Source organism: Neopsephotus bourkii, unplaced genomic scaffold (genome assembly GCF_033783945.1).
Source record: "Neopsephotus bourkii isolate Nb327-2 ecotype Australia unplaced genomic scaffold, CSIRO-AGI_Nbou_v1 NB_804, whole genome shotgun sequence".
Taxonomy (NCBI): domain Eukaryota; kingdom Metazoa; phylum Chordata; class Aves; order Psittaciformes; family Psittacidae; genus Neopsephotus; species Neopsephotus bourkii.
The window spans coordinates 3,050,445-3,078,117 of record NW_026901300.1 but is presented as its reverse complement, the minus strand read 5'-3'; the positions used below and the strand labels follow the sequence as shown (position 1 = coordinate 3,078,117).

Below are 27,673 nucleotides of genomic sequence, written 5' to 3'. Positions count from 1 at the left end.
CGCGAGATTTCCGCCCAAGGGAGGGGAGATAGGAAGTCTCGCGAGAGTAGCAGCATTTCCGCGCAGGCGCTTCCCTGTGGAGGTCGTTGGAGTCACGGACCCGCGCCATGCTGTCCCGCATCGCCCGTCCCGCAGCCGCTACCGGTAGCGGTGCCTTGCGCCGCGGCATCGCCACCTCCGCGCAGGTACGGGCCGGGCCCGAGCCCCCCGGCGGCGGATAAAGCGCCCTGAGGCGGCCGCGGGTGTCCGAGTGCTGAGGGAGGGGAGCGCGGCTGAGGGTAGGGGTGAGGTCTGGTCCTGACGGGACAGAATCGGCCGGGCCGTACTGAGGCTTGTTTGCTGCTGCCTTCGTGCCCTTTAAGCGCTGAAGCTGGTGGTTTGGGGGTTATCAGTAAATCCTTCATGTTCTGAAACCTCAATATTCTGAATCTTTAATATATTCTGAATCCTTAATATGCTGAAAGTATGTGATTTAATACCAGCAGAGGACTGTGGCTGTGTACAGAGACCGGCCTCTCTCTTCTAGTGTGAACAGCACCCAGTGGCCTATCACAGAATGCTTCTTTAAGGATATGCTTTGTAAGAGAGGCTGCTGTGATTGTTTTGCTATGAATTCTCTTCATTATCGGTGAGGTTTTGGCCTCATGGTATCAGCTCAGCCATAAACACTGGGCATTGCAGTGACTAGCGTTAGACTGTGCTTTCCTTTGGGGAGCTTTGTGCTAACCCACGTTTGTTGCAATAGCAAGAGAACCAAGCAGAGGTTAGGCTGATCTAGCTCCTGGGTCGATTAGTTCTCGTCAGAGTATAATAATTAAGCGGTTCATGGTGGGGCTTAGAGCTGTTATGGCTTTATCTGCAAAGGCAGTGTGATAGAGAATGTCCTTATCAGCAGTAATTGTATTACCATGTCATGTCTGTGTGTTAGCCTGTAATTCTCTGTCACTGTGCCGGAGTGTTGCAGTTTCAGGTTGTTCTGGACTTTGAAAGTTGTTTTCCTAACATCTACAAATAGGAGAAGAGGCGTTTTTGAAAGGATTAACCTCCTCCCAGTGAGCACATTAGAGTTCAGATTGGTTCACCAGGGCAGCAAACCAACGTTTCTATTACTGGCTTCAGCCACTGTTTATCAAAGCTGGAAATACAGTCACTTAAAGCTCTCAAGCCTCAGTCCTTAGGCAGCCAGAGCTACTGTTTTGAATCTGTTTCAGGCATACATGTTTTCTTCACATATACAATCATTATTGCATTTATCGTGGTCCATCAAGTGTATTGATTTTCCAAATGGGCAGGTGTACTTTCTTCTTACACTGGCAGTGAAAACTAGAATCAGATTTTGTCCAAAATCAGACCTGGGCCCACAAGGTAGCAGGTATTAGTCTCAGGCAGACTTTTCCATCTTTTGGGTTACTTTGCCTAGTTTTGCTTCCCTTTTGAGCTTCAGGTCACAAAAGAACATTTGCCCTACCAGTAAACCTCAAGGATCTTTGCAAGCTGTCCTGATGGTCACTTTCTGTGGGTTTAGGCAATTGAGTTTGTGTGGTGCTGCATAAAAACATGGGGAAATAGAACTAAAAGCAAAGAGAGCGTGGTGAAATCCCAAGGTCACTGATGCAGCTACATCTGCAGTAACCAGAATGGTGTTTGTCATCTTTTGTCCTCAGAACAATGCCAAGGTAGCAGTGCTTGGGGCCTCTGGGGGCATTGGGCAGCCTCTCTCCCTTCTGCTGAAGAACAGCCCGCTGGTGAGCAAGCTCAGCCTCTATGATATTGCTCACACTCCAGGCGTGGCAGCTGACCTCAGCCACATTGAGACAAAAGCGAATGTGAAAGGTACTGTGCACTGCTGGAAGTGATTCTGAAGGGGTCCTTAGGGTGTTGTCTCATACTTGAAGATGCCCATTGCTTGTGAAGGGAAATCTTGAAGCCTACTGTCAATTTAAGTAGCTTTTACTCAAGCTACGAGTGAAGGCTTAGCTGATTAGATGAAGATGGGCTGTTGTTGCACTGTTGAAGGGGAATTCCTAATAACTGGCAGGAAACATTCAGTAAAATCATCTTGGGGGGGGTAGGGGGGGAAGCCTGAGCATTGAATACTGCAGGTAGACTGAAGCTCCCTGGGCATCTGTGTGAGTTCTGTGTGCTGCTGTTCTGAAGGGACAGCTGTCAAGTTCTGATGAAACCAAAACATCATCTACTGATGTTCATTTTATCCAAGGAGCACCAAGAGGTTGCATTTGACTTGAATGTGCCTATCTGGAATTCTCTGGGGGTACTGACTAATGCAAGCTAGGGGGGTTGGGGAGCTAAATACATATAGCAGGAGGAACTGAGGGGTTTTGAAACAGATGAATGTGAGATTCTCAGCGCTTACTCTGTAAGTTTTGAAATGATATAACATCAAATAGAATCCATCTGTAGTTGTATTGCTTTGCTTTTCAGCATAAGGCTGAGTTGAAGGCTCAGTTAAATAAGGAATTGGGTGCTTCTGGGCATAATCTTACATTTCAAAGTGTCGGGTATTGAATAGCTGGCAAAACCATAATGCCTGAATGTCTTCCATTTCAGGCTTCATGGGACCTGAGCAGCTGCCAGAATGTCTGAAGGGCTGTAATGTTGTAGTTATTCCTGCAGGAGTACCTAGAAAACCAGGTATGTTCTCTTTGTTAAAAAGCCCTAGGGCTTCATTGAAGTGTGTCTCTGCAGTAGTGTTATTCAAATAGAGCTGTATCTGGTGCTTTGTGGTACCGTTGGCTTGGGATATAAGTGTCTATTAATGACACTGGCCTAGAGTTTGCTTGTTGTCGTATCAGGTATCTCATTTAGCCTGTCTCTTGGATTGTCCCTCCTAAAATGGGCAGGATTGATTGCTGGGGTTCCTGTGTAGGGATGAGGTGCAAAGACTTCTCATGCAAGTGATCCTGAATCTCCCTTTGTGTTTTTTGCCCAGAGCAATGCTCTAGTGAAAAACCTGGTTTCATTTCTCAGTGGAACAGACATAATCTATTTGTTTTTCATTAACTGTTCTATAACTTCTGTGGGCATCTCTGAATGAATGCTGCTAAGGCTTCCTGGAATGTCTCTGACCTGCTCCATTTCTGCTCTGTTTTTCACTACCCTATTGGGAATGTAAGAAAATCCTAGACTTGATAGCCTAGTTCTTTCTAATTCTTAATTTTTCATGGTTAAAGTAGCTGCTGCACCAAAAATAAGAGGTGGCACTTGCAGCAAGCAGCAGTATTGTACACAGAGCAGTTGGCATTCAGACTGTAGCTGTGGAGGTGACTGCAGAGGAGAAGGGAACTCAGGAGCAGTTATGCAGTGGTACGGTGGTGTCAGTGTGGTCACACTGTACCTCAAGCTGCCTGGGTGACATAGATCCTGCTGGTTGACACTTGAGTGGGTTGCTCCTGAAGAGGGCTGCTCCATCTGAAAGGGCAGAAGTCTTTTATTAGTGAGAGGAGTTCTGTTTGGGGCCAATTCATTGCTGCAGCTGCAGGGAGTTTCCTCTTGATATATGAATCCAGAAGCTGACGTTCCTTTCTCCAGAGCAGAGTTTTGACTGGGTTGCTTGCCTATTAGTAAGTAGAGTATGAATAACTTAAAATACTGTATGGGATGTGTTTTAGGTATGACCCGTGATGACCTGTTCAACACCAATGCTAGCATTGTTGCTACTTTGACATCTGCCTGTGCAAAGCACTGTCCAGAAGCCATGATCTGTATCATTTCTAACCCGGTAAGCGTCTTGTGGAGACCTTGAAAATGTACAGGGGCGGGGGGAATACCCCACCCCAGACTGAGAATACTGCAGTAATCTGAGTTCCTGTTAGTTTTGACCAGTATCTTCAAGGCCTACAGTGCTATGTGCAGGAAAGGAGTAAAAGCCTGATTCTACTAACCTATTTTTCTTGGCTGTATTAAGTCAGAGGAGACTTGAATATGAAAGTGCGTAGTATCTCTACATTGGTATGCCAGTGGTTCTAGTACATGCTGGTGTTTTAGCTGGAATAAATGTCTTAGCTCCCTAAGGGTACAGCCTTTGTAATGTGAATGAGCAAATTTATTGTCTTAATGGTTATTTAAAATGGATGAGTTCCTGACTGTAAATTGCTCTTCAATTTAGGAATTAAAGTAATTGGCTGCAGTTGACTTCAGGTTGTTTACTGGCCTGTTCAGTTCATGCACTGGCTTCATTATTACACTGGTTTCAACAAACGCTTGCCTTTTCTTGCTTATAGGTAAATTCAACCATCCCAATCACTTCTGAAGTCTTCAAGAAGCATGGAGTGTATAATCCCAAGAAAATCTTTGGTGTTACAACGCTGGACATTGTCAGAGCGAATACTTTTGTGGCTGAACTAAAGGTAATTCATAGTGACAGATGCTGGGGGAAGGATGCTGCCTGTTTCAGTCATCAGATCTATCAACGCTGTGTTTAAAATCACTGCAGAGGGCCGAAGGAGCTCAGATTTCTGTAGAGCTAGAGGTGAAGGCAGTGATTCCCTGCTCTCTTCTCTAGAGCAGCCTGAGATAGGGTTTCTTGCAATATGTGATTCAAGAGTCTTTGACCTTTCCTCTTGATAGCTGTCCCCTGTGAGGAAGCTACGTGTTCATCTTCATTCCGTTGGCATTTGCAGGTGCAGCTGGAGGAGAGGGTTGAATTTTGTAGGGTGTATTTGCAAGTCAAGCTATCAATGCTGTGTGTTACAGGATATTCTGCAATTATCAGGAGGTGTAACAGGTTCCTGCTCGTAATATCCCTGATGAACTTTACACATGCGCTGCTATTTATCTGAACTTGTATTAATAATATCCTGTACCTGTCCAAAGTTAACAGAGTAACCTGGAGTTCAGCTCCATAGATCTGGCTTTGTTCTTGGAGTACAGCTGCCTCTGAAACTCTTGTCCTGTGTAGCACTGGGTTATCAATGTGTCTGAATACCCAGGACAGAAAATGAAGCAGGGTGGTTTTACATGTTTTTTCTTGCCAATACACTTCAGAAGCTGGAAGTGTATTCATGTTTCCCTTAGGGCTTAGATCCAGCTCGAGTAAGTGTTCCAGTCATTGGTGGCCATGCTGGGAAGACTATCATCCCTCTGATCTCTCAGGTAAGTTGTAGTTACTGATGTGGGTGGCAGTACACTCATCAGTGTGTTAAAGTTGATGTAAAGCGTCTTTGTGATGGCATGTAACCTGCTAAGACACAGCAGAGACAGTCTTCCCTGCTCTTGTGGCAGCCCTCATTCTGAGGTGAGGGACACAATATTGGAAGGCAGTGAGCTCATTTGGGTGGTTTAAACAGTTCCAGCTTTTCTTCTCTAAAGGAGTTTGGGATAAGAACTGAGGTGTAGTGCAGGTGTTCACATGTCTCAACCCTGGTTGGTTTGAGTCTTATTTTCTGTGACAGGTGTTTCATGATGTCTGTACCTGTCTTCAGCAGGAAAATGAAATAGATTTTGCCCTGGTGGACTAGAAACATCACTTTCACACACAGCATTGAAATGAGGAGGCATAGCTCAGGCTGTGTGGGGAAGACTGCTTCAAGCAGTTACTGGTAGTCAGGGAGAGGCTCCCTTCAGGGATCTAAGCCAGAATGAAATGCTGTTCTAAAGCAGGCTGCAGCTTCATGAGGAAATAACTACGATATGGCCAATTAATCTGTAAGAAGGGGGAGAAAAGAGCTTTACTCTAAGTGGGGAGTAAAGTATGCTTCACGGAAAGATGTTGTTAGGGAATAAAAGCATGAGCTTTGGAGCAGCTGAATCCTGAGAGGGTGCTCCTGTTAGTCAGTTGGGACCTGCACAGCTGTGCTTAGCATACTTTGTATCTGAAGGTTCAGTAGCTTCCTAAATACTGCTGGCAGACCAGATCCTTCATAAGGCTCTTGACTACCATAATGCCACAGTGACCCAAATATTTACAAGGTGGCTTTTTAAAATTCCTAAGGCCTTTTACATGTTTGGAGGGCATCCATCTGGTGGAAAGGACTACACTGTAGTGAGTAACCGTGGCAGGCTGTGGTTTTGCTGTCAGGCTGTGGTTTGCCCTTTAGCTGGGCATGGCTGCATGTTTCCAGTTACAGTCCATGCAATAACCAGCAGCCTTAGTGTTACACAATCTGGGGTAAGTGATTTTCCCAGTTGAGAACTGTTGGTAACAACTGTAACAGTACAGAAGGCATCGTGTGGTTGACTTTATGCTGTGTCTGGAGCGGTCCTGGTCTTTGATAGTAACTTCTTTTTTCCAATGTAGTGCACACCAAAAGTAGACTTTCCTCAAGATCAGCTGGTAAAGCTTACAGGGAGAATTCAAGAAGCTGGAACTGAAGTTGTTCAAGCTAAAGCAGGAGCAGGTTGGTTCTTAACTACAGCTTCCAAGTAATTCTTGTTGGCTAGCTGAATGGATGCACTCTTCTTCAGTTTAATCTTGTTTACAACTGTGGTGCAGAATTGGGAACTGCTGATTTACAAATCTAGCTTCTCTGCCATGTCAGTGGCTTCCTGAACTGTGGCACTAGAAGCAGCTCAGTTTTGTAGGTAAGACTAAACATTAACTGATCCTGTGTCCTGTATGGCTTTAGAAAGAATCTGCTGTCAGATTAAGCTGTTTCTTCCTATCAGTCTGGTCAACTGAATACCATGTTGCTGGCCAAAAGCTGCTGCTTTATCTGGCTGGCTGGGAGCTTGAAGTCTTAACACTGCAGCTCTGTGAACATATTAGCGTGGAGGCCTTTGAAGCTGAAGAAAGTATCCAATTCCAACATGATCTGTTCTAAAAGTGATTTAACTTTTACAGGATCTGCCACCTTGTCTATGGCCTATGCTGGTGCTCGGTTTGTGTTCTCTCTGGTGAATGCAATAAATGGCAAGGAAGGGGTCATCGAATGTGCCTTTGTTCGATCAGACGAGACGGAGAGCCCCTACTTCTCTACACCTCTGCTCCTGGGAGTATGTACTTTAAATGATAAGGCTTACAAACAGCAGCTACAGGCTTTTGCTCAGTGATTTCAGTTTAGTCTAATGCCAGGTATCACTGAAGTTAACAGCTGAGCCCGACTTTAACAGTCCTTGAACATTTGGGTATTGTGCTTAGGCAGATACCTCCTGCTTGACAGGGATGAAGCTGCTTTTATCTGCTTGGAGTCTGCACTGAGTAACGAGAGATTCAGGTTCAGCTTAAGAGGTCATGCTTGTGCCTCAGGTCAGTGCCTGTTTGTGGGGGGCTTTTATATGATTAGCCAGAGTCAGCAATCCTGTCTCCTCAGCTCGATCTGCTACAAGCAGATCCGTCAGAAATTGAGGCACATGGGGAAATATAGCATGGATTAGGATTAATAGATTGCTTTCGGGACCTCTGCTGAACTCTGAAAGCAGTGTTCCTTTTGTCGCCCTTATGCTGTGGGTGGAGTGAAAACCAAGGATGCTGCAGCCCTGTCATGGCTGCTGGAATGCAAAGGGTGGTGTAATGCTGTCTTAGGTGCTGGCTGGTGAAGGAAGGGAAGTAAAGGGGTAGTAAAGGAGCAGGGTTAGATGTAGGCATGGGATCTTGGAATCCTAGGAATGCAACTCTGAAGCAGTTTCGGATTGCAAGCCAGTCACAAGTGAAGGGCATGCACCAGGAGAGAGGTTCTCTTGGCACACGGTGGGTTTGAAGGTAGGAAGAGGTGTGAAGGAGCAGTTGCTGTCAGTCTCCTGAAGGAGCTGATGGACTGGCTTCAAGTTTCACACTTCTGAGCAGTGAATGAGAAGTTTGAAGGCTGTAGAAGTTGCTATAGATAGTAAGAGGCTTCTGAGCCCTGCCAGGAAGCACAGGGTTGGCAGACTGGAGATGACAGAGGTGCCGGGCTGGGTCTTCATCTCAGCTTGGTAATACCTAATCAGAGCTGTTAAGTTACTCTGTAGGTCATTTGATGAATGGTTAATCCTTAAATCCTCTTTCCCTCAGAAAAATGGAATTGAGAAGAACCTAGGCATTGGCAAGATCACCCCCTTTGAACAGAAGATGGTTGCTGATGCTATGCCTGAGCTGAAGGCTTCTATTAAGAAAGGAGAGGAGTTTGCGAAGAACTTCAAGTGAAGTGTTGATGATGGAGAGGAATGAACAGCTTCCTTAATTTATTAAGGCATCATGTCACTTTATGACTTCTGATTCAAAGCTCCTGCTTTGATTGAAGTCTGTCTGTATTAGGTTAATGATTGTTGCCAGTTCTGAGTCTGATCATCAATAAAATGGCCTCATTTTTTCAGTGTACCATCTGGAATTGTCTTGGTGTGCTGGTCTTTTGAAGGTGGAAGTTGTAGGTCTCAAGTTACCAGTTTCAGGAGGGATGAAACAGCCTCTTAAAGTGGGTGAACCGATGAAGTTCAACACTGTTGCTGCCTGGGTTTTGGCTTGGGCTGCTTGTTGGGTGCAGGAGCTGGGAACCCAGGCATGAAGAAGTAAGATCGAGATGGACAGAAGAGGCTTGTGAAAGGGATAACTGAGTGATCCAAGAGGTGTTTTTCAGGAGGTGCTGTTTCCTCTGTTCCATTGCGTTAGTCTCTTATGTAATTTGATTTCAAAGGAGTTAGTACAGAGCTGAAACATCAGTCCTGCTCCAGGAGAAGAATTAAAATGCTGAAAGTGACTTTCTAGTTAGGAACAAAAGCCTTGATTTAGTGTCTGCATAAACCTCTTTCCCATTCATCCTCTGGTGTATATAAAAACAAATGTCTGCAAGAAGATGGTGATGATGAGTTCTGCACTGACTTCTTTGAAGGTAAGCTTTAAGGAAAGAAGCTATTAATTCCCTCTTCCTCCATGTGCTGCTCACCCTATTGCTTTGAATTGCTTTAATCCATATGGGTCAAATTCCAAGTTGAACAGGCTTTATTTTGATTAGATGAGGGAAACTCCAAAGCCCAGCACTTCTGGAGGAACTGAGGTGAGCAAGAGAACCTGGTGCAGAAGCTTCTAAGGAAGATACCTAAAGGTAGTAGGTGCTTGTTGGTCACTGCCTTTTTATTCCTCCCACTTCTGCTTTAACTCTCTTCTGAACTGGGTTTTAATTTATTCATTTGATTTTAACTAGTTTGTCATTGAATTGGATCACACAGTTGTGACACCTTTGAAGATGGAGACCAAAGGGCTTAGCTCTTTCCCTGCCCTGTGGAACATGGAGGCAGAGAGGATAGCAAGCACAGTTCTGTCACTCCTGCAGAAATTCACTGTATTAAAGCATGGGTTCTTCACAAGAATAGTACATAATAGAAGTGTTGGCAGTCATTACTCAGCAGGCTTGGAACAAAGTAATTATTAGGTGGTATTAATAGAATGAAATACCATGTTGGAGGGGTGCAGAGGAGGATGTGGGAACTGGAGGACACAGAGGAGTGGTGACTGGCTAGACCTTGGCTAGCTATGACACCAAGCTAATGGCTGCAGGGAGAGCCTTGCCTTACAACCAGGAGGAAAAGCACATACACTTACTGTAGTCCTGCTGTAAGGCAGCAGCTTGAGCAGATTTGGGGCTTGGAGATATTTTAGAACTTGAGGTTCCTGGTGTGGCTTAGGGGGTTCCACCTTGGGTCAGCAGTTCAACCCCAGTGAAATCTGGGGGAATTGCATGGACAAGCAGAAAGCTTTGCTTATACCAGTAGGGACTCAGGGAAAGCATGGGTAAGTGGAGCTGAGGTGGAAGAGGATTATTTCCCAGCACCTGCTGACTCACAGCTCTCCAGGGTCTCCTTCAAATCCCCTAAATGTTTACAACCTCCCTTCCCTTTCTCCACTGTTGGGTTTTGGGGTTGCTTGAGTTTTTCTTCCAGTCCTGTGCCTCATGCTTGGAGTTGTGGCTATTTCCTGTGCAGGAAACGGGCTGTCCTTTTGGAAAGGGAAAAGAGTTACCCTTCTTGTGGCTTTCTGCAGCAAAGACAGAGACCAGAAGGACATTGGATGAAGGTGAGAGATGCACCTGTGTAGGTGTTCCCTGCTTGGTCAGACCTGCTGTTCCCCTGGCTGAGCACTGCTGTGGTGGATAACTTAATCCCTGTGAAGACAGATGGTTGGCAAAGGTAAGTGTGGGACATCCCACCCCTTCTCTCTGAACAGGTTCCCCAGAGGAGGAAAGGAACTGGGGTGTGCCTGTAGGAATTAGAAGCAGGAATTAGCTGGGTTTACCTGGCTTTTGCCTGGTGTTTTCAGAGACACATGACCTTCATCCTCTGGCCTGTGGGCTGCTGCTGCAGCATGGCCGCCTTGCTGAGTCACAGCACTAACTCTGGTGGTTTTACCTCCTGTGGAGGTGAGGGACCAGGTCTGGAGGAGGTGAAGAACCTGCCCTGCTCAGTGCTTGTGTTTTTCAGACAGGCTTTTGTCTTAAGGGTCTCGAAGCATCTGACCTCTTCCATCGCAGCATCACTTATGCATGGAGCAGGTGCCTCCTCGCTCAGCCCAGCTCTGTGCCAGAGCCCAGATGTCGAGGTACAGAGGAGATGCGTAGTAAGAGTAATAAATAAAGCTACTCCAGATGGCCAGATGCCAGGCCACTTGCTCCCACCTGCTACTCCTGCGCTGCTGGGGCCACGTGGTAAAGTGCAGGGAAGGGTAGAACAAGCAGAGAAGCAAAGGGTGAGCATTGCAGCTTGAGTCTTTAAAGCTGATCAAGCTCAGTGTGCCAGGGGTGCTTCAGGTGGGATGGCTGCAGAGCAGGGTGCAGGCAGGCAGCCCTGTGTCCCTCATGCTTGGGAACACTGTTTTCCTGGCTCTGATTAAAGCTGGTGCCTTGGATGGGGATCCAGACCTGCCACCTCTGAGCTCCATCCGTCCAGGGTTGCTGCCCTGGTACACCCACAGCAGGCAGAGCCAAGCCTGGGGAGGATCACTGGCATTTTGGTGATGCTCAAGAGAATCAGGGCAAACAACAGGAAGAGAATTGCAGCCTCTGCCTTGCCAAAGCTTGGCTGCCTTCCCAGCTCCTGGAAAGGAACAAAACCCAGGGGCTGGAGGTACCATGCAAAGATGCTGGTGCCCTGTGACTGCAGTTGGCCTCAGTTCACTGGGGCTGGTGGTTCACAACAGGCTTTGTGTGGCTGATTCTGTGTTGGAGGCTTCATGCTTTGCTCAGCAGGCAAAGCGAGTTCTTCACTGGCTGGCAGAGCCAGGTCTCGCTTGGCTTCACCGGGACACATCCAACATCTTACATGTGTGACCATGCAGAGCCCCTCCTGTGCGCTGAGCACTGCTTATAGGCAAGGTCAGTGTGCAAAACCTCCCTCTGATGGAGCAACCCAGGCTGCATCCTGAGAGCATCCTGCCCAGGGTGATGGTGGGTGAATAGGGAGAGAGGGAAATACACCCCAATGGGGTGTATTTCCTCACCCCTGCAGCTTCCCCTTCCGTACAGGGTGGTGGAGAGAGGCTTTGATGTGAGCAGGAGGATTAGACACCATCAGCCCCCTCCTGGGTGCCTCAAAGCTGAGCTGGAGCATGGCGCTGGGATGGGAGGGTTTGTTTCCATTTACAGGGAAACCTGTTAATAAAGGAGAGCAAAGGGACTGCTCTTTTCCTGGCTGCTGGAACAGATGGCTGGATAACACAGGGAGATTAATATGCAGGGACTCCTGCTGGGGTGGGATTTGATTGCCTCTTAGGAGAGGTTAGCACGCTCCAGCTGAGCTCTGCCACCACTCTGCCTGCAGGGGTCCTTGGGGACCATGGGGCAGATCCATGGCATAACCAAGCATAGGATGGGAGCTGGTCATGGGGAAGGATACAGCTGGATGATGCTCTGTGAGAGCTGAGCTTGCCCTGATCTGCAGCAGTGCGAAGTGTTTCCAGCCCTTCAAACAGCAGCCAGCCACATCCATAGGGAAGATAAATCCCTGCTGAGGCTTAGGGAGCCCCAGGGCAGCAGGAGGAGAGGCCACCCAGCACCAAGCATGACCATGTGGCCATGGGTCAAGCCCAAATCAATGGGAGCCTCCAGCCAACAAGCCAGGATCGACAGGCCCAAGGTCACCCTAGATGCACGCAGGCTGCTCGGGTGTCCGGTGCCCATCACACCCCAGGGATAACGGTGCCCCCAAACCCTTCCCCTTCGTGCCTTTGCTTTGCTCCCCCTCTTTGCTCCCGCTCCCTTGCTGAGCATCAAGGCAGTGCTGGGCTTTGATCAGGGGCAGCAGCACAGCTGCTCCCGGCCGCCTTCCTGCTGCATCAGGAGCTGTTGAGCCCCGGTGTGAATCCTTGCAATTAGGCCTGTTCTGCTGCCTGCCTCGTTTGATCGCCTTTAATTATTTATCACCTCCTTTTCCCCCTCCTTCCCAAATCCCCGCTTGCTTTCAAGTGATGATTCCCTTCCTCTCCCCACAGCGGTGAGTGCCTCTGCCTGTCTGCTTGCGATCACCATCCCTTCTCCCTGCCCTTCCATCTCTCTCCCCCTTTGTTCTGCACTGGATCATCCCTTCAGGCCGTGCTCCTGGCTGCATCCCTGAGCTCTCTGCGTGCCTGGTTGCTGTTCTTGCCTCTTCTCTCTGTTTTACCCATCTATTACCTGTCTCCATCCCATTCCTGGCTGTGTGTACACTAAACCTCCCATTCCTGTTCACCCCGAGGTGGCTCCATTGCAAAGCAGGGACCCAGGGAACATTCATGGTGCCAGGTTCTCCACACCCTGCTTTTGCTGCTGTGGGGGGCCCAGCTGCATCCCCCCCATCTCCTTTGTTTCCCAAGGCTCGATGCATTATTCAGCGCTGCGGGTGCTCGAAGGATAATGGTGCTGCGAAGGGCATGGGCTCACCTCAGGGATGCTGCTTTTCCTGTCACGGGCTGTTTTCCTTCTCCATCATTATTAAGCTGGGTGAGGCACTGACCATGCAGGAGGTGTCTCCTAGGAACTGGCATTTGCTCTTGTCCTGGGGAGGATGTGGCAGGGATAAAGGCAGCAGCAGTAGCGCTGGGGATGCTCCAGGGGCTGCACTGCAGCTCCTGAACCCGGCTCTCCATCCCAGTCCCCTCCCCACATCCCACTCCCAAGGCCGATCCCACCATGGAGGGACAGCTGGGTGCCTTGGTTTGCTTTCTCCTTGGGAATGAGCAGCCAGACTGGGGAGGGAGCAGGGCAGAGGAAACCTGGCACTGCTGAAGGAAACAGGAATTGTGGGCTTGTTCCTATGGGCTCATCACCTGTGGTGTGGTGCTGGGCAATGGGTTAGAGGGGCAATGGCACATCCTGTGTCACCACGGCTCATCCTGCTGGGGAGGGGTGAGGAGGTAAAGGATGGGAGATGGGATGGGATGGGATAGATGGTGGGATACGGGATGGAATTCTATTCAAGATGGAATCTGGGATGGGTTACAGGACAGGGTGAGATGTGGGATACAAACCGCGATGGGATACAGGGCAGGATACATGAAAGGATGAGTTTCAGGGTGGGATATGGGATGGGATTCAGTGTGGGATAAGTGGTGGAGTGGGTTGGGATACAGGCTGGGATATTGGATATAGGAGAGGTTGGGATGGGATATGGGCAGGGTATGGGATGACTTTCAGGTTGGAATATGGCATGGGCTGGGATACAGGATGGTTTGTCCTGGCCATCGCATCCCCCAGGCAGGAGCAGCTTGTCTGGGACAACGCCCTGGGTGCCTGGTGCTGCACCCCAAGGGGATGATTTGGGCGCTGGGGGGGAGGGAGGGGGTGTTGCAGAGATGTGGGGCTTGGGGTGCAGGTGGATGGGGAGATGTGGGGGAGGGAAGAGGGGGGCACTGGGAGAGCTCTGAGGAGATGGGGGCAGAGGGTTCTATGGTGAGGTGGGATGTGGGGGTGTCTATGGGGGGGGACGGGTGCCGCCGCGCCCTCCGCCCTGCAGGCGGCGCTGTGCGCCCTCGGCGGCGCGCTGTCTCGGCTCGCAGCTCTGTGTCGCGGAGCTGTCCAGCACTTCAGGAGGAGCCGCGCCGGGAGGGGCCGGGCCGGGCCGGGCCGAGCCGAGCGGGACCGAACGGGGCCGAACGGTACCGAGCGGGGTCGAGCGGCTCCGGCAGCGCCCGGCAGCAACGGCTCCGGGCCGGGCCCCGCGGGGAGAGGTGAGGCGCGGGGCGGCGCGGCCAGGCCTGGCTCGGGCCGGCACCGGGCGGGGGGGACCCCACTGGGTACAGGAGGGGGGCAGAGAGGGGACGGGGATAAACGGGAGGGGGTCTGGGGGTGCTGCGGAGCCCCCCAAGGGGCGGGGATGGGGCTCACGGTGCTGCTATGGGGCAGCGAACTGGGGTCCGCAAAGGGAGCGGGGAGGCAGCGGCCCGGGGGTGCCGGCGTGCCTGGGGGACCCCGCGGTGCGGTGATGCGTTGGGGGCGCAGCGATGTGGATGTGTCCGGTGCTGGGGGGGACCCCTTGTCCGTGTCCTCCGTGCTGCGAGGGACCTCCCCCCCCCCCCCTCCCCCAGCCTCAGCAGTGGGTTGGGGCTGGGAAGGACGGGATGGAGATGGTGCCATGAGGGGTGCGGGTGGGAGATGGGGCCGGGATAACGGCCCCGAAGCCCCGCTCGACCCCCGGGCAGAGAGGGGAGAGAGGGTTCCCGCAGCTCCTGGTGCGATTCAAACCGTGCGGTGTTGCACGGGGGAAGGAGAGGGGCGAGGTCCGTCTATGGGCAGCGGGGGGTGCTCTGTGCTCCTCTGTCCCGGGATCCGGAGGTTTGTCCCCAGGGATGCTCCGTGTGTGGGGCCGCGGGTTCCATTCATCCCTCCCGGAGCAGAGATGGATGTTTCTTGGCTTGCCTGAGCTCCTGCTGCTGCTGCAGGGGGGTCACTGGGGGGACTGCCAGCTTTTGGGGGTGCCTCGGCTTGATGGGAAGCGCCGAGGGCCATCTCAGAGGGTGCAGGTGCTCACATGCCCCTGCTGGGCTGCCTGCCCTGCCGTGTGGGTTTGTCTTTGTAGGAGCACGGGGACAGCCCCAGAGTGGGGTATTTTGGGGACAGGAGAACTTGGGGCTTGTGTCCAAGCACACAACATCCTCGTTCTGTGTCCCCCTGCATCCCCTCTGCATCCCTCTTGCATCCCCCTGCCTTTCCCTCCATCCCGTCTGCCTTCCCCTGCATCCCTCCTGCCTCCCCCTGCTTCCGCCTGCATCCCTCCTGCATCTCCCTGCCTCCCCCTGCCTTTCCCTGCCTCCCCTGCATCCCGCCTCCCCCTGCCCAAGGACTCATCCTGGCAGCACACACAGGGAGAGGCAGGGGCTTTCAGAGCCACAAGTTGGGCAGCTTGGGGATGGGGATGTGTGTGTGTGTGTGTGTGTGTGTTAGAGCTCTGGGTTGGTTTTGTCCCTGCTGCCAGGGAAATGGTGCTTTTAATCCCAGGCAAAGTGGCTCCTGCCCCAGAGCCCCGATCCGGCTGCGGGTGGATGCATGGCAATGGATGGGAGAGCAGAAGTGCCCCCCCCCCGCGTCTCCGTGCAGGGGATGCCCGCAGGGTGCAGGTCACCCCATGGGTTCAGCCGGGAGGGGGGCTGTGATCCCCAAATCCCTTCCTCCTCCTCCTTCTCCTCCCTGTCTCCCAGCTCCCGTTTTTCCCGGCCAGGTGGCCCATGGCTTATATAATGCGCTCAAACCCCGGAATAGCTCCTCCCGTTACACAACCACCCGGTCAGCCACGGACGGGGGGGAGATTCCCGGCTGGATGCTCCCCCTGCGCTGGACATGACCCCCCCATTCCCGCAGCACTGGGCTCCAGGGGTCTTTTGCTGGGATTATATCCCTGTTGAGGAAGGCGACCCAGTTGTGATTATCATCACCCTGCTCCTGTGTGCTCACTAATTGCTGTTATTGTTATTATTATTGAATAATAATAATAACATGATAATAAGAATTATAATAATTATTATAATAGTAATGGTAATAATGGCTGAGGTGGCCCCAAGGGGTTGAGGAGGGTGTGGGCTGGGGCATCCCATAGGGGTACCCATCACCCCACTTATCATGGGGGGTTTGGTGCTGTCACTCGGATGATTCTCCTCCTCTACCTCATCCCTGGCCCAGGGATAGGATCCTGCACGGATCCTGTGGTCCCCTGGTGCTGGTCCCCATCATGGTGTGATCCATTCCCATCCGCTCTCCTCCAGATGGAGCTGAGAATGGGGTTTGCTCGGCCTCCCCTGGCACCCCAAAGGGGTCAGGCTTCAGCCACAGCGCTGTGGGACAGGAGCAAAGCCCAGCTCCTCCCCTCATCCATCCCTTTCCTCCAGAGCATCTCCCAGGGGAGCTGGTGGATCTCTGCTTTGAGGTGCCCGTCAGTGGGGGGGGACCGGTCCCCACCCCTGGCTCCCCCATCCCTACATCCCCAATCTGGGAAGGAGCCCAGTTGCTTAGCAACTGTTTAGCTTCTCCACCAGCCTCCTCATCTATTTAAAAGATATATATATATATCCTTTTATATATATATATCTGCACAGACGTAGGTATGCACAAGCAGCAGGGAGCCCTCACCAAGCTCATGCCCCCCTCCCTCCAGCCAGCATCCATATATTCCATATTAATTGCTTTAAAGTCTGCAAGGTGCCAAATTGTGCCGGGGCAGAGGAAAGGATGCTCTGGTCTCAGGGAAATAGGGATGAAGGGGCTGGGATGGATGTATCCAACCCTTTCTGCTGCCCCTTCCTATGAACAGGATCCCCGCTGGCTTGGGGCTGGGGTGCAGCTCTAATGAGCCCCAGAACCAGTTACACTTTTACAGCCAGATTTGCCTTTTTTAGGCCTTTCTCAGAGGTCTGACTCATGGTTTTTGGCACTCGGAAGGCAGCTCCGCAGAAGGTCAGCCCAATTCATGGCAGCGACACTGGACTTTTCCTCCTTGCAGTGCTGGCCCGGTGTTCAGAGGATGCTGCTGCCTTGCTGTGATGTTCTGGCACTTTTAGTCTTGGACAAAAAGAGCCTTTCTCCCAGCTGTTCCCATGGGAAGAGCCTGGAATGGGGCTGTCAATGCTTGGGAGACAGGGTGATGATTTCAATAAGTGGTGCTGTGCCCTGAGGAGACCCTGGCGGGCAGGGGAACCATGGGGACCACTCCTCCCATTCTCTCTGGTGGTGCTGGAGCATCTTCACCTCCACTGGGCTATCCACTGCTTGTTGGGACTGAGCTCGGGCACGCTCGGTACATGAGTGGTCCAGGGAGCTGCATCCTGTGCCCTCATCCCTGCATCCTGTGCCCGCATCCCTGCACCCCGTGCCCACATCCCTGCACCCTGTGCCCGCATCCCTGCATCCCGTGCCTGCATCCCTGCATCCCGTGCCCTCATCCCTGCATCCTGTGCCCGCATCCCTGCACCCCGTGCCCGCATCCCTGCATCCCGTGCCCGCATCCCTGCATCCCGTGCCCGCATCCCTGCATCCCGTGCCCGCATCCCTGCATCCCGTGCCCGCATCCCTGCATCCCGTGCCCGCATCCCCATCTCCCCATCACCCTGGTGCAGCTGGATGTGGTGAGAATTAATGGAGCACCGGCCGGAGGCAGCTTTAATTAGAGCCGAGGCAAGGAGGGGGGTGGATGCCCAGCACCGCTGTCGCCTTTCCTCACCGAGGGGATGATGCCGGGAGAGCATCCAGGCACCGCTCCCACCGAGAATGTGGCTTCATCTGCATTATGGCATGGCAGGGCCCTGCGGCAGAGGACAGGGGTGATGGGCAGCTGCCTCCAGCACAGCCCCATGCCTAGGGTGCTGTGGGCATGGCCAGGGAGCTGAGTGAGCGGTGCCCATGGGGGATTTGAGCAGAGGCAGCTGGGAAGGGGCTCGTTCTGGGCTGGAAAATGTAAGGGAAAGGGCAGTTTGGGGAATTAACACTTTTTTTTTAGCTCATTTTCCTTGTTTTCTTCTCTCCGGCTGGAGCTCCACAACCTCTGCGCATCAAAGCCCAGGCTGGGATATGGGGACAGCCACATCCTGGGGACACCCCTAAGGGTCCCAGCCTGTAGGGAGGGAGCTTGGTTTAAAGCTTGGCTGGAAACCAGGGTGGTGAGGCTGGTCCTGGCACCCCACGCTAACAGGGTCTGTCCTGGCTGTGTGTCAGGGGCACAGTGCTGTGTGTCTGTCCTTCTGTGCATCCCAGCCTCCATGGGCTGGGAATGCTGGTGCCCGGGTGCAGAGCACCCTCGGTGCAGTTCATCATGGAGAGACGCAGTGTGCTGGTCCTGGTGCTTGGGGTGAGGCATGAGATGGGGTGGAGAAGGAGGATGAGGATGGAGAATAGGGATGATGATGGAGGATTGAGGGTGGAGAAGGAGGATGGGGATGAGGATGGATATGCATATGGAGATGGAGGATGGATATACGTATGAAGGATGGATATGGAGGATGTGGATGAGAATGAGGATGGGGATATAGGATGAGGATGGATGATGGGGAAGGAGCAGCTCTGAACATTCCCCAAAGCTCTAACGCAGGCAGCAGAAAGTGCCTGTGAGCTGAAATGCCTTTTTGCCCTCCCCAAGCCTCCTGGCATGTGGAGTGCCAGCAGGGCAGGTCGGGATCCCAAAGCACATGGATGAATGGCTCTGCAAAATGGGAAGAGAGGGATTTGCTTGGGAGTTTCCCCAGCAGCTCCAGCCCATGCGTTTGAGCCCTTCTGGGGGGGGGCACTAAGGGGACTTGTGTTGTGGGGACTGTATCTGCCCGCATCCTGCAGCCTTTAGCATGGGAGCACAGCGCAGCGCTGGCCCCAAGGCACCTCCTCTCCCTCTCGGATGCACAGGGCAGTGGATGATCTGTGGGTAATTACTGCAGATAGATAATGAAATATTTAACCATCATCTTCATTACCGGGGGTAGCGCTGAGCAGGGAGGGAGCTGCTGCCGGTGGGGCAGGGCTGTGCCTGCACTGATGGGTCTGGCGCTGGGTTTGGTGCTGGGGCGAGGTGGCAGAGCTGGGAGGTCATTGTATGGTGGCCAATGGATGGAGGCTGCGGTGGTGATGACCACAGTGTCCCCAGGCTGTCCTTTGTGGGTGCAGAGCATCACTGGGGGTCTCCTTTGGGGACAGGGAAGGCACAGAGCTCATCCTGAGGCACTGGGGCTCCTTCTGCCCCCAGTGTGACCAGGGAGGTGGGACCGGCTCCGTCTCCCACCCAGGGCTTTGCTGCTGGCAGCTGGAGGAGGGCTCCTCCTTTGTCTTCCTGCTCATTGCTGTGGCTGAGGCCTCTGGAATCAGCTCTCCCTGTGGATATTGCTCACGGCTGAGGAGACACCGGGATGCAGCGCGGTGTCCATCCTCGGCTGCAGCGGGATAGCTCCAACCGCATCCTTTTCATGGATACAGGGAGCATTTCCCATTGGGATCTGCCTGTCTCCCGCACTGTGCAGGTACCCATCCATCTGCCGGGTTATCTCCCATGCTCCTCCATCTACCTGCCCAGCTGTGTATCCCACATGCTCTCAAGGCTTTGCAGCAGTGAATTTACCCACTCAGGATAACATTACTTCCCACTGGGGAAAAGCAAGCAGAGGCTGCTGTGGAAAGCATCCTTTCCTTCCTTCTCTCCTCCCCTGAGCCCTTCAGTGGATAGAGGTTTCCCATCGGGAGCTTCCCTCATTCCCTTCCTGGTTTATGGCTTCATGCCCTGATGAAAGAGGAAGAGGAGCCCCTAAGCCACGTTATTCTGCAGCATCTCTCCTATCTCTCGCCCAGGGCAGCTCCTCTCTGTGGGGTGTCATAGGGCTTGAAATGTGGGTGCTGCCCCATTGCTGCAGGCAACGGAGCACTGAGGGACCCTCTGGGTATTCCAATGGCTCCTGTCCCATCGGCAGTGCATCCCGCTTCCTGCTCCCCTGTGCCCTTATGGGAATAAAGGGCTGCTGGCTCCTCTGCATGGCAATCATAGGGAGAAGAGGGAAGAATAAAGGCTTGTAATTAAGCAGTCAGCTCCTGCCCTCCCCTGGGCAGGCTCGGCAGCACATAGATGAGTGCATGGGGCAGGCGGTGGCAGCGGGGAAGCTGGGGATGTCCTTTGGGGATGCCATGGGGTGGGAGCTGCCTTCCTGCCTGGCTGAACCCATGGGGAAAGAGGGAGCTGAGGCTTTTTCTCCTCTCAAAGAGAGGGATCTCCCTCTTTCCCCAGCCCAGTGCTCAGCCCCGTGCTCGGGCAGCGTGTATCGGACACCCTTGGTGTCGTGGGCAAGGCCTGCCTGCTTCCCACATAGGAAACAACATGCAGGCAGCATCCATCCTTGGAAAGGTCTCTCCAGCAGGATCCCTGGGGTGGAAACACCCCAGAGAAGTGGCTGCTGGCAAAAGCTGTGTCCCCAAGCCCAAACCCAGGTTGGAGAGCGCTCTGCCTTCACCCGTGTTTCTCTTTGTGTAGGACTCAGCAGGAGATGCAATTGTAGGAGCAGAGTCCAGGCAATCCAGCTGCTGGGGGTCATTAAGGCAGCGCATCTCCATTGGGAGCATCCCGTGCTGGGATGAGAGGGACAGTGCTTTGTGCAGGGGAGCACCACGGGGTGGGGGGGCTGAGGAATGAGTGCTTACATGTGTGCTGGTGGCCTGGTTCGCTGAGACAGGGCTGTGGCTGTCTGGTTGGTCCAGGTGATGTGGGAGCATCTCCTCCTGCAGGATCGGGAGCATCACCCGGAGCCTCAGCGCTGCTTGGAACAGTTGTCCTTTTCCAAGGGGCTATTTTGGGAGCCAAGTGAGGAGGAGGCAGGGACACGTGAATGTGGAAGAGCAGGAGCCAGTGGGAAGTCTCACTTCCCCTTGCAGCCAGCACTGCTGTGCCAGAGAGTGCCAGGCTGTTGCCAGAGGGCATCTGCATGCGCTTGGTGGCTGGTGCAGACATTGGGATGGACCACAGCTGCATCCACACCAACCAGTGCAGCGGGGGGATGCAAGAGGATGCCTGACCTTTGGTTTCCATCCCCTTGCTGGATGGGGACAGTGCCCAGGGGTGTCCTCAGAGGGCTGTGGGGATGAATGCCTGCCCCTGCTCCACACTGCACCTGCTGATGTTGTCCATAGGGCTTGGAGGGGCCCTGCCTCTCTGTCCTGGTGCTACCCTATGGTTCTGGGTGCTGTAGACCCTGGTATGAGCCTGGCGCAGAGCATCCTCCTTCCTTTCCCATGGTGATGGGAATAGCCCCACTTGCTTTGCAGGTGGGAAAAACAAGGCACTTGGGAACAGGGGCAGGAAGGGCACTGGCAGAAGACCCCCATCTCTGCATCGCTGTCCCCATCATCCTGCTGCACCCACACCCCTTGTGGGACAAACTTTGCCTTCAGGTCCTTGTGCCACCATGGGTTGAGACGGGAACTGAGGCAGGGACTGACCCCGGCTCTCTCTGTCCCTATAGGCGGTGCTGGTGGCGAGCCCACCCGCAGCAGCATGGCTCTGTACAACAACGGGGCCGAAGTGCCTTCACCCCAGGAAGCTTCCAATGGCTTCCCACAGCCCGGAGCCTCGGGAACGTGGCACAAGGGGGAGGAGGAGGCGCGCCTGGCGGAGCCCACCCTGGTGAAGAAGGCCCACAGGGAGATCCTGGACCATGAGCGCAAGCGGCGCGTGGAGCTCAAGTGCATGGAGCTGCAGGAGATGATGGAGGAGCAAGGGTGAGTGCCAGGGGATTGGGGCTGGGCTGGAGGTGGAGCCCATGGCTTGGGATTCATCCATGGCACCTCCTTCTCCCCCCTTTGCCCTCTCTATATCTGATGTGGCAGATGTCCCCTGGTCTAAGTATAGAAGCATAGGATGGTTTAGGTTGGAAAAGACCTCAGGATCATCTAGTTCCAACCCCGTGCCATGGGCAGGGACATCTCACACCAGACCATGACACCCAAATCCCTGTTAAAAACAAATAAATCAGCTTTTTTGGGGAATCAGATGGCTTTGGGGTGGACTGTTGGGTTGGTTGTGAAGGTAAATGCCTCCAAGAGATGCAGACCTGGGAGTGCATCCACACACAGGTTGGAGGCTCGCTCTGGCTCTTCCAATTGGAAATATGGGCTTCCAGCTCGTTGTCCCAGGAAACCCAAGGCAGGAAGGAGGACTAAGTTGCTCGTGGTCATGAAAGCCATCAGTGCCACCCAGCCCTGTGATGGGACATCTCTGTGTCTTGAAATGAGGAAATGAAGGAGAGCTGGGGTTTAGGGTCTGGTGTTTGTGTTTGTCTTCTTTCTTTGTCCTTCCTTCTTCTCTCCCCCTAGTTATGGGGCGAGAGCATCCCCCCATCCTGCCATGCCCCTGTCTGGGCACTGCGAGCTGCTTTGCTTCCATGGGGAAGCAAAGGACTGGGGGAAAACCCATAGGGCTGGAGTGCATCCCTGCCTTTGGGGGCAGACGGGAATGGGGGACCAGGGAGGAGACCCCCATCCCCACTGCACCCACGGCTGCCTTGGAGCTCCAGCACCAACCCAACAGTCTGATCCCTCCCTGACAGCTCACTAAAGCCTGATGGATGGAGGAAATTCTCCGGCACACACAGACTGGTATCAGCCAGGGAGGAGGAAAATGGATTGAGGGAAGGCTTCGCCAAGGCTTTCATTAAGAGCACAAGCATGACCTAGAATTAAATTGTCTCACACAGGCTGGAATAATGAGGGTGCCTAATTTGTCGTTATGGAAATAAATAAGGCTGACCTGGCACTTTGGGGAGCCTCCTGTCGGGTTCCCGCGCCCTACTAGGGATCTTACTACTAGTAGTACCGTCAGTGCGATGGGTAATGGCAATGCTGCACCAGCTATTGTTGTTATTGCTGTAATTGCCTTTGCTGTTATTAAGGCTATTAATAACAGTGATGACGATGATACGCTGAAATGATAAGATAATTACAGCCATCATCTTGGTCAACCTGGTTAATCCTGCTTCCTGCTCTTCCCCTCCGCACAGGGGCTCTCTGGGGGGGGGGGTATGGAATCACTGTGCATCCCTGAGGTTTCTACCAAGGCTGGGAGCTGCATCCTGGCCATGGGGATGTCACAGGGGAGGGATGAGCGGGCATGACAGCAGAGGTTTAGCAGGGGTTTAAGCACTCCCTTGTTTCCATACATGCGGATGGCTCCTCCTGCCTGCGCTGCTGCTTGCTCCCGGCTCCCCATGCTGTTATTCCCTGCCTGCAGGCTGGGTTCTTGTCCAGAATCAGGTGTCAGCGGATTTTCATCCTTACCCAACCCCATTCTATGTGTTAAATGCCAACACAAACCCCCTCCAATGGGGTTATAAGCAGCACCTGGGGGTTGTAGGAGTGAAGGAGCTGGTGCTCCTGCATCCAATGCAGCATCAATGGGTGCAGGGGGTTCCTCGCCTTGGCCTCATCCCCTGCAGGCCCATCTGTCACCTCCTGTTTGGCCTCATGTCCCCCCTCCGAGAGCATTGGATGCATTTCTAATGTGCTGCAGCAATGCTCATCTTCCCGGGCAGACATCTCCCTGCTGCTGCTGCTGCTGCTGGCTCAGGTCCATGAGGTGGACAGGGATGGGGACTCTTGCTCTGCCCAGCTGGGTGCACTGCTGTTGGTGGCACAGTGCAGGGCACCATATGGGGGTGCTGCCCTGTTTTGGGGTCCCCTTCCATGTGCATGCAGGGTGCAAGGTGAGGGGAAGCAGCCTCAGTGCCCTCCTGCACTTGGTCTTGCCCGGCTGGGGAATTAATGAGCCCTTCAGTGCAAATGAGCTTGTTAATATTAATTGCCCTCTCCTTGCTGTTACCTCCATGGGCACTGGGGGGGGTGCATGCTGCCATGTGCCCCTCTGCACCCATGGCACTCAAGGACATCCATGGCACTGTGAGGGGCATCACTGTCCCTCATGGGCTCTGTGACGTGCCAACATTGAGGACCACAGGGCTTGCCCAGGCTGTGGCACCCAGTTTTCTGGCCTCATCGGCAGTGATGCTGATGAGACAGGATAGTGAGGATTTGCCATGAGCACTGCCTGTAGATGGTGAGGACAGGCACACACAGAGACCCCTTCTCTCCCAGCAGGTGACATGGGGTCCCTCTCCCTTTACCCTGTCCCCACAGATGACGCTGGGTGCACCGTGCATCCTATTGGGATGCAGGTCGAGGGGGATGCTCCGGTGCCCTTGTACTGCTGCGGGATGCGGCACAGCACTGAGTGCCCAGGGCTGTCACTGGTCCCTCCAAGGGACACCTCAGGGATGGCTGAGCACCGTGGTTTGATGCCAGGGACAAAGTGATTGGTGTCTGTCATTAATAACCCTGCAGTGGCCTGAGTCAGCGGTTGGTGTTAGCGCAGAGCTGGCTCGGCTGCCAGGGATAAGCAAAAGAGGCTTGTGAAGGGATGCAGGCACAAAGAGGGAGCCCTGGCATCACTGGCACTGCTGGGGACATGCCCTAAAGCCTGGGGCAGTGGGGCAGAATGGCAACCTCATGGTCATCCTCTTCTTTTACCCCTTCCTGATGTCCCTTCCTCTGCCAAGCACTGCTGGGAGGAGCAGGCAGGAGAAGGGAGGGTAATAGGGATTAGTGGACATGGCAGTGCTGGGGTAATGGTTGGACTTGATAATCCTAAAGGTGTTTTCCAACCTGGTTGATGCTTTGATTCTATGGAGCGTGGTGGCAGGGGACCAAGCTCAGAGGACCTGATGACTGTCACCATGACACCTCTCCTGAGCAGCCACATATTGCTCCCAAAGGTATAGAGGTCTTCAGCAGGTCCCTGGGGAGCCCACGCTCCAACCACAGCAGCTCTGACCACATCTTTGCCCATCCAGGTACTCCGAAGAGGAGATCCGGCAGAAAGTGGGGACCTTTCGGCAGATGCTGATGGAGAAGGAAGGGGTGCTCACCAGGGAGGACCAGCATGGGCGCCAAATGTAAGTGAGGCAGCTCCAAGCTGGGCAGGCAGTGTCTCCTTCCCATCCTTCATCCCAGAGAGGCACGTCCCAAATTGCCTCCAAGTGGATTGGAGTGGATGGATACATTGGGTGGATTGATACAGAGAGGGTATATATAGGGGTGATTGGACAGATTGATGGACATAGAGAAGGTATATAGGGATGGATGGATGGATGGATGGATGGACGGATGGATAGATGAACAGATGGATGGATGGATGGATGGATGGATGGACAGATGGATGGATGGACGGATGGATAGATGAACAGATGGATGGATGGATGGATGGATGGATGGATGGATGGATGGATGGATGGATGGATGGATGGATGGATGGATGGATGGATGGATGGATGGATGGGTGGATGGATGGATAGATGAATGGATGGATGGATGGATGGATGGATGGATGGATGGAGGGATGGATGGATAGATGAACAGATGGATGGATGGATGGATGAATAGATGGATGGATGGATGGATTAATGGATTAATGGATGGATGGATGGATGGATGGATGGATGGATGGATGGATGGATAGATGGATGGATAGATGGATGGATGGATGGATGGATGGATGGATGGATTAATGGATTAATGGATGGATGGTGTTGGAACTAGGTGATATTAAGGTCCTTTCCAACCCTAGCTATTCTATGAGTGTGATTCTATGATGGATGGATGGATGGATGATAGGTTGGTTGATTTGATGATAGGTTGGTTGGTTGGTTGGAGGCAGGGTTTGCTCTCTGAGGCCATATCCTACCTCTGGAGAGATTAAAGATTGTCCTGCGTTGGTCTTTTGGAGATCTCAGGGTGCTGTACAGAGGCCAGCATTGCAAAGCTCCTCTCCCAGATGATGAAACCGAGGTGCAGAAGGCCTCAGTGCTTGGCCCATCCTAGCAGCCAGCGGCAGAGACCAAGCAGCAGGGTTGCTGTGCCTCACCTGCCTGCTGCTGCCTCTTTGGGTGACTTCTCTCCCTGGGGCTGAACCCACAGCTTCTGCTTCCAGCCAGGCGAGGGCACCAGCTTCCTGCCTTGCTCTTAACTCCATGGTGCAGACCGGTCCTCCTGTCTCTGGATGTGAAGCTGGGGTAACCCAGCTCAGCTAGCGATGGCTCACCAGGCTGGTCTGTAACCCTAGAAAGATTAGTGTTAGCAATAATAATAATTACTGATTATAATAATAATAAATTACAGTAATAATTATTATTTATTATAATAATCATTAATAACAGTAACAATCATTGATTATAATAATAATCATTAATAACAGTAATCATTTCCACTGCAAGGGGCCCAGGCTGGATAGGCTGGGCTTGAGTCTGCTTCTCACCTAGAGCCTGTGTCTCTATCAGGCTGGTGTGACCCCAGGAAGCCTCATAGGAAGAAGCTTCTCCAAGAGGCTCCTGCCCTATTCCTCTGCCTCCCAATTGCTCCTCACATGGCCCCTGGGAGCTGCTTCTGCCCTGGGGGGCTCGGGGCTCAGGTGAGGAGTCCAAAGCAGCTCATCTCGCACTGGCCACATGCCACCCGCTGCTCCTGACCCGTGCAGGGCTGTCCCCAAGCCTCACGAGGGTCTGCCCTGTGCTTGGTGATGATTTATCTGCACGATGCTTAATGGCCCAGGCAGCGCGGCTGGCCCGGCACACACCATCCATCAGCCTGGAAACCAGGTCACTTGGGACAGGAATAGATGCTGCAGGTCCACTGAATATTAATGCTTCATTAGGGGCAGGAAATCAGGGCAAGGGGGGAGGCAGGGAAGCCGTGGTGGAAGGGAAAGCCTTCCTCCCACTGCTCCACCAGCATCCAGGCAGGAAGGGATATCCCTCACCTGGGATGGGGCACATCTGGATGGTGCTGGGGCAGCACGAAGCATCCAGGGTCCTCCTCCAAGCAGGAAAAAAGCAAGGCATGGGGAAAACAACCTGCCCGGGTCATGGAGCATCAAGCCCGAGGTGTTAACAAGTGGCCTTTGCCTGTGGGGGCAGCAGCCATCACCAGGGCATCTTCTCAACCAGGCTCATTAGGGCTGGTGCTGTAAGGAGCATATAGGGAAGCCAGACGTGGGTTAAGGTTACCCAAGCAGCCCTGGCTGTCACCTCTGTGGCCTTGCTTTTGTGAAAGGAAGGGTAATCATTAAAGATTAGCCCAGGGGCTATAAATAATAGTGCTGAGCTGGAAGGAGCAGCCTCAAAGCAGAGGATTGCTTGGGGGAGAGTGAAGGTGGATGCGCTTGGAGGCAGGTAGGAGCTGGGTCCAAAGGAGGTGGCTCTATCAGACAGCAGGGATCTGAGCTGCTGAAGGCCCCTACTAAGGGTTGTCCTGATTACATAAGGTTGAAGAGGTTGGAAAAGGGAGTTAAATAAACCTTAAATAAAGAGCCCCAGCCCTTGTATTGGCTGGGACTGTACCCAGCAAAGCATCTCATGGGCTGGTCCTGCTCCAGGGCCCCTGCGGATGTTCACAGCTCAGTCGCTGGCTGCGGGGACCATGACTCTGAACCAGCTGGTCCTGTTTCAAGCAGCTCAGCATCATCTGCAACCCCCCCAGGGGAAACTGAGGCACAGAGCAGGGCTGTGGCCACCTGAGTCCCTGGCTTGTTCCCTCTGTTTCCTATCCCTGTGTATGCACATCCTGGTCCCCAAGGAATAGCTGCTTGATGGGCAGGCTGGTGGGATTGCAAGCAGACAGGAGCGGGGAGGGATAATTGGGGCAGCAGCAGCCTGTCTTGAGCCGCTGAGCACAGCTAATGGGTGAGATGCTGGCAGCAGGCTCAGGCACGGAGCTCTGCCTGCTCATGGACCGGAGTCCAAGAGGGAATTATCCCTGCTTGCTCCTTGCTTTTCTCCCCCTTCCCA

At 53.1% G+C, this 27,673-nt stretch overlaps 3 protein-coding genes across 4 annotated transcripts in view; 2 read left to right on the top strand and 1 right to left on the bottom strand.

Moving 5' to 3' along the window:
• The window catches only part of TMEM120A (transmembrane protein 120A), an 89,228-nt gene that overhangs the window by 18,170 nt on the left and 43,385 nt on the right, over positions 1 to 27,673 (bottom strand). The gene's annotated exons all lie outside the window — the stretch shown is intronic.
• MDH2 (malate dehydrogenase 2) lies at positions 33 to 8,254 on the top strand. Its single transcript, XM_061355553.1, has 9 exons — positions 33 to 185; positions 1,665 to 1,833; positions 2,569 to 2,652; positions 3,630 to 3,739; positions 4,242 to 4,367; positions 5,035 to 5,112; positions 6,257 to 6,356; positions 6,800 to 6,951; positions 7,949 to 8,254. Exons 1-9 carry the CDS (start codon positions 108 to 110, stop codon positions 8,078 to 8,080), a joined length of 1,029 nt encoding a protein of 342 aa, XP_061211537.1. The 5' UTR covers positions 33 to 107; the 3' UTR covers positions 8,081 to 8,254.
• The window catches only part of SRRM3 (serine/arginine repetitive matrix 3), a 29,031-nt gene continuing 15,259 nt past the window's right edge, over positions 13,902 to 27,673 (top strand). The window contains exons 1-3 of one of the 2 annotated variants that reach the window (XM_061355551.1): positions 13,902 to 14,065; positions 21,308 to 21,563; positions 24,686 to 24,787. In XM_061355551.1, coding sequence (XP_061211535.1) covers positions 21,340 to 21,563; positions 24,686 to 24,787 — 326 coding nt within the window. In that variant the 5' untranslated portion in view covers positions 13,902 to 14,065; positions 21,308 to 21,339. The remainder of the gene's footprint in view (positions 14,066 to 21,307; positions 21,564 to 24,685; positions 24,788 to 27,673) is intronic. The other variant, XM_061355552.1, reaches the window with a different exon arrangement.

Bases quoted from the DNA above. Each gene is read 5' to 3' on its own strand.
- MDH2 (XM_061355553.1), top strand. From the start codon at position 108: ATGCTGTCCCGCATCGCCCGTCCCGCAGCCGCTACCGGTAGCGGTGCC. The intron at 186-1,664 runs GTACGGGCCGGG...TTTTGTCCTCAG, and splicing joins GCATCGCCACCTCCGCGCAG to AACAATGCCAAGGTAGCAGT. The intron at 4,368-5,034 runs GTAATTCATAGT...TGTTTCCCTTAG, and splicing joins CTTTTGTGGCTGAACTAAAG to GGCTTAGATCCAGCTCGAGT.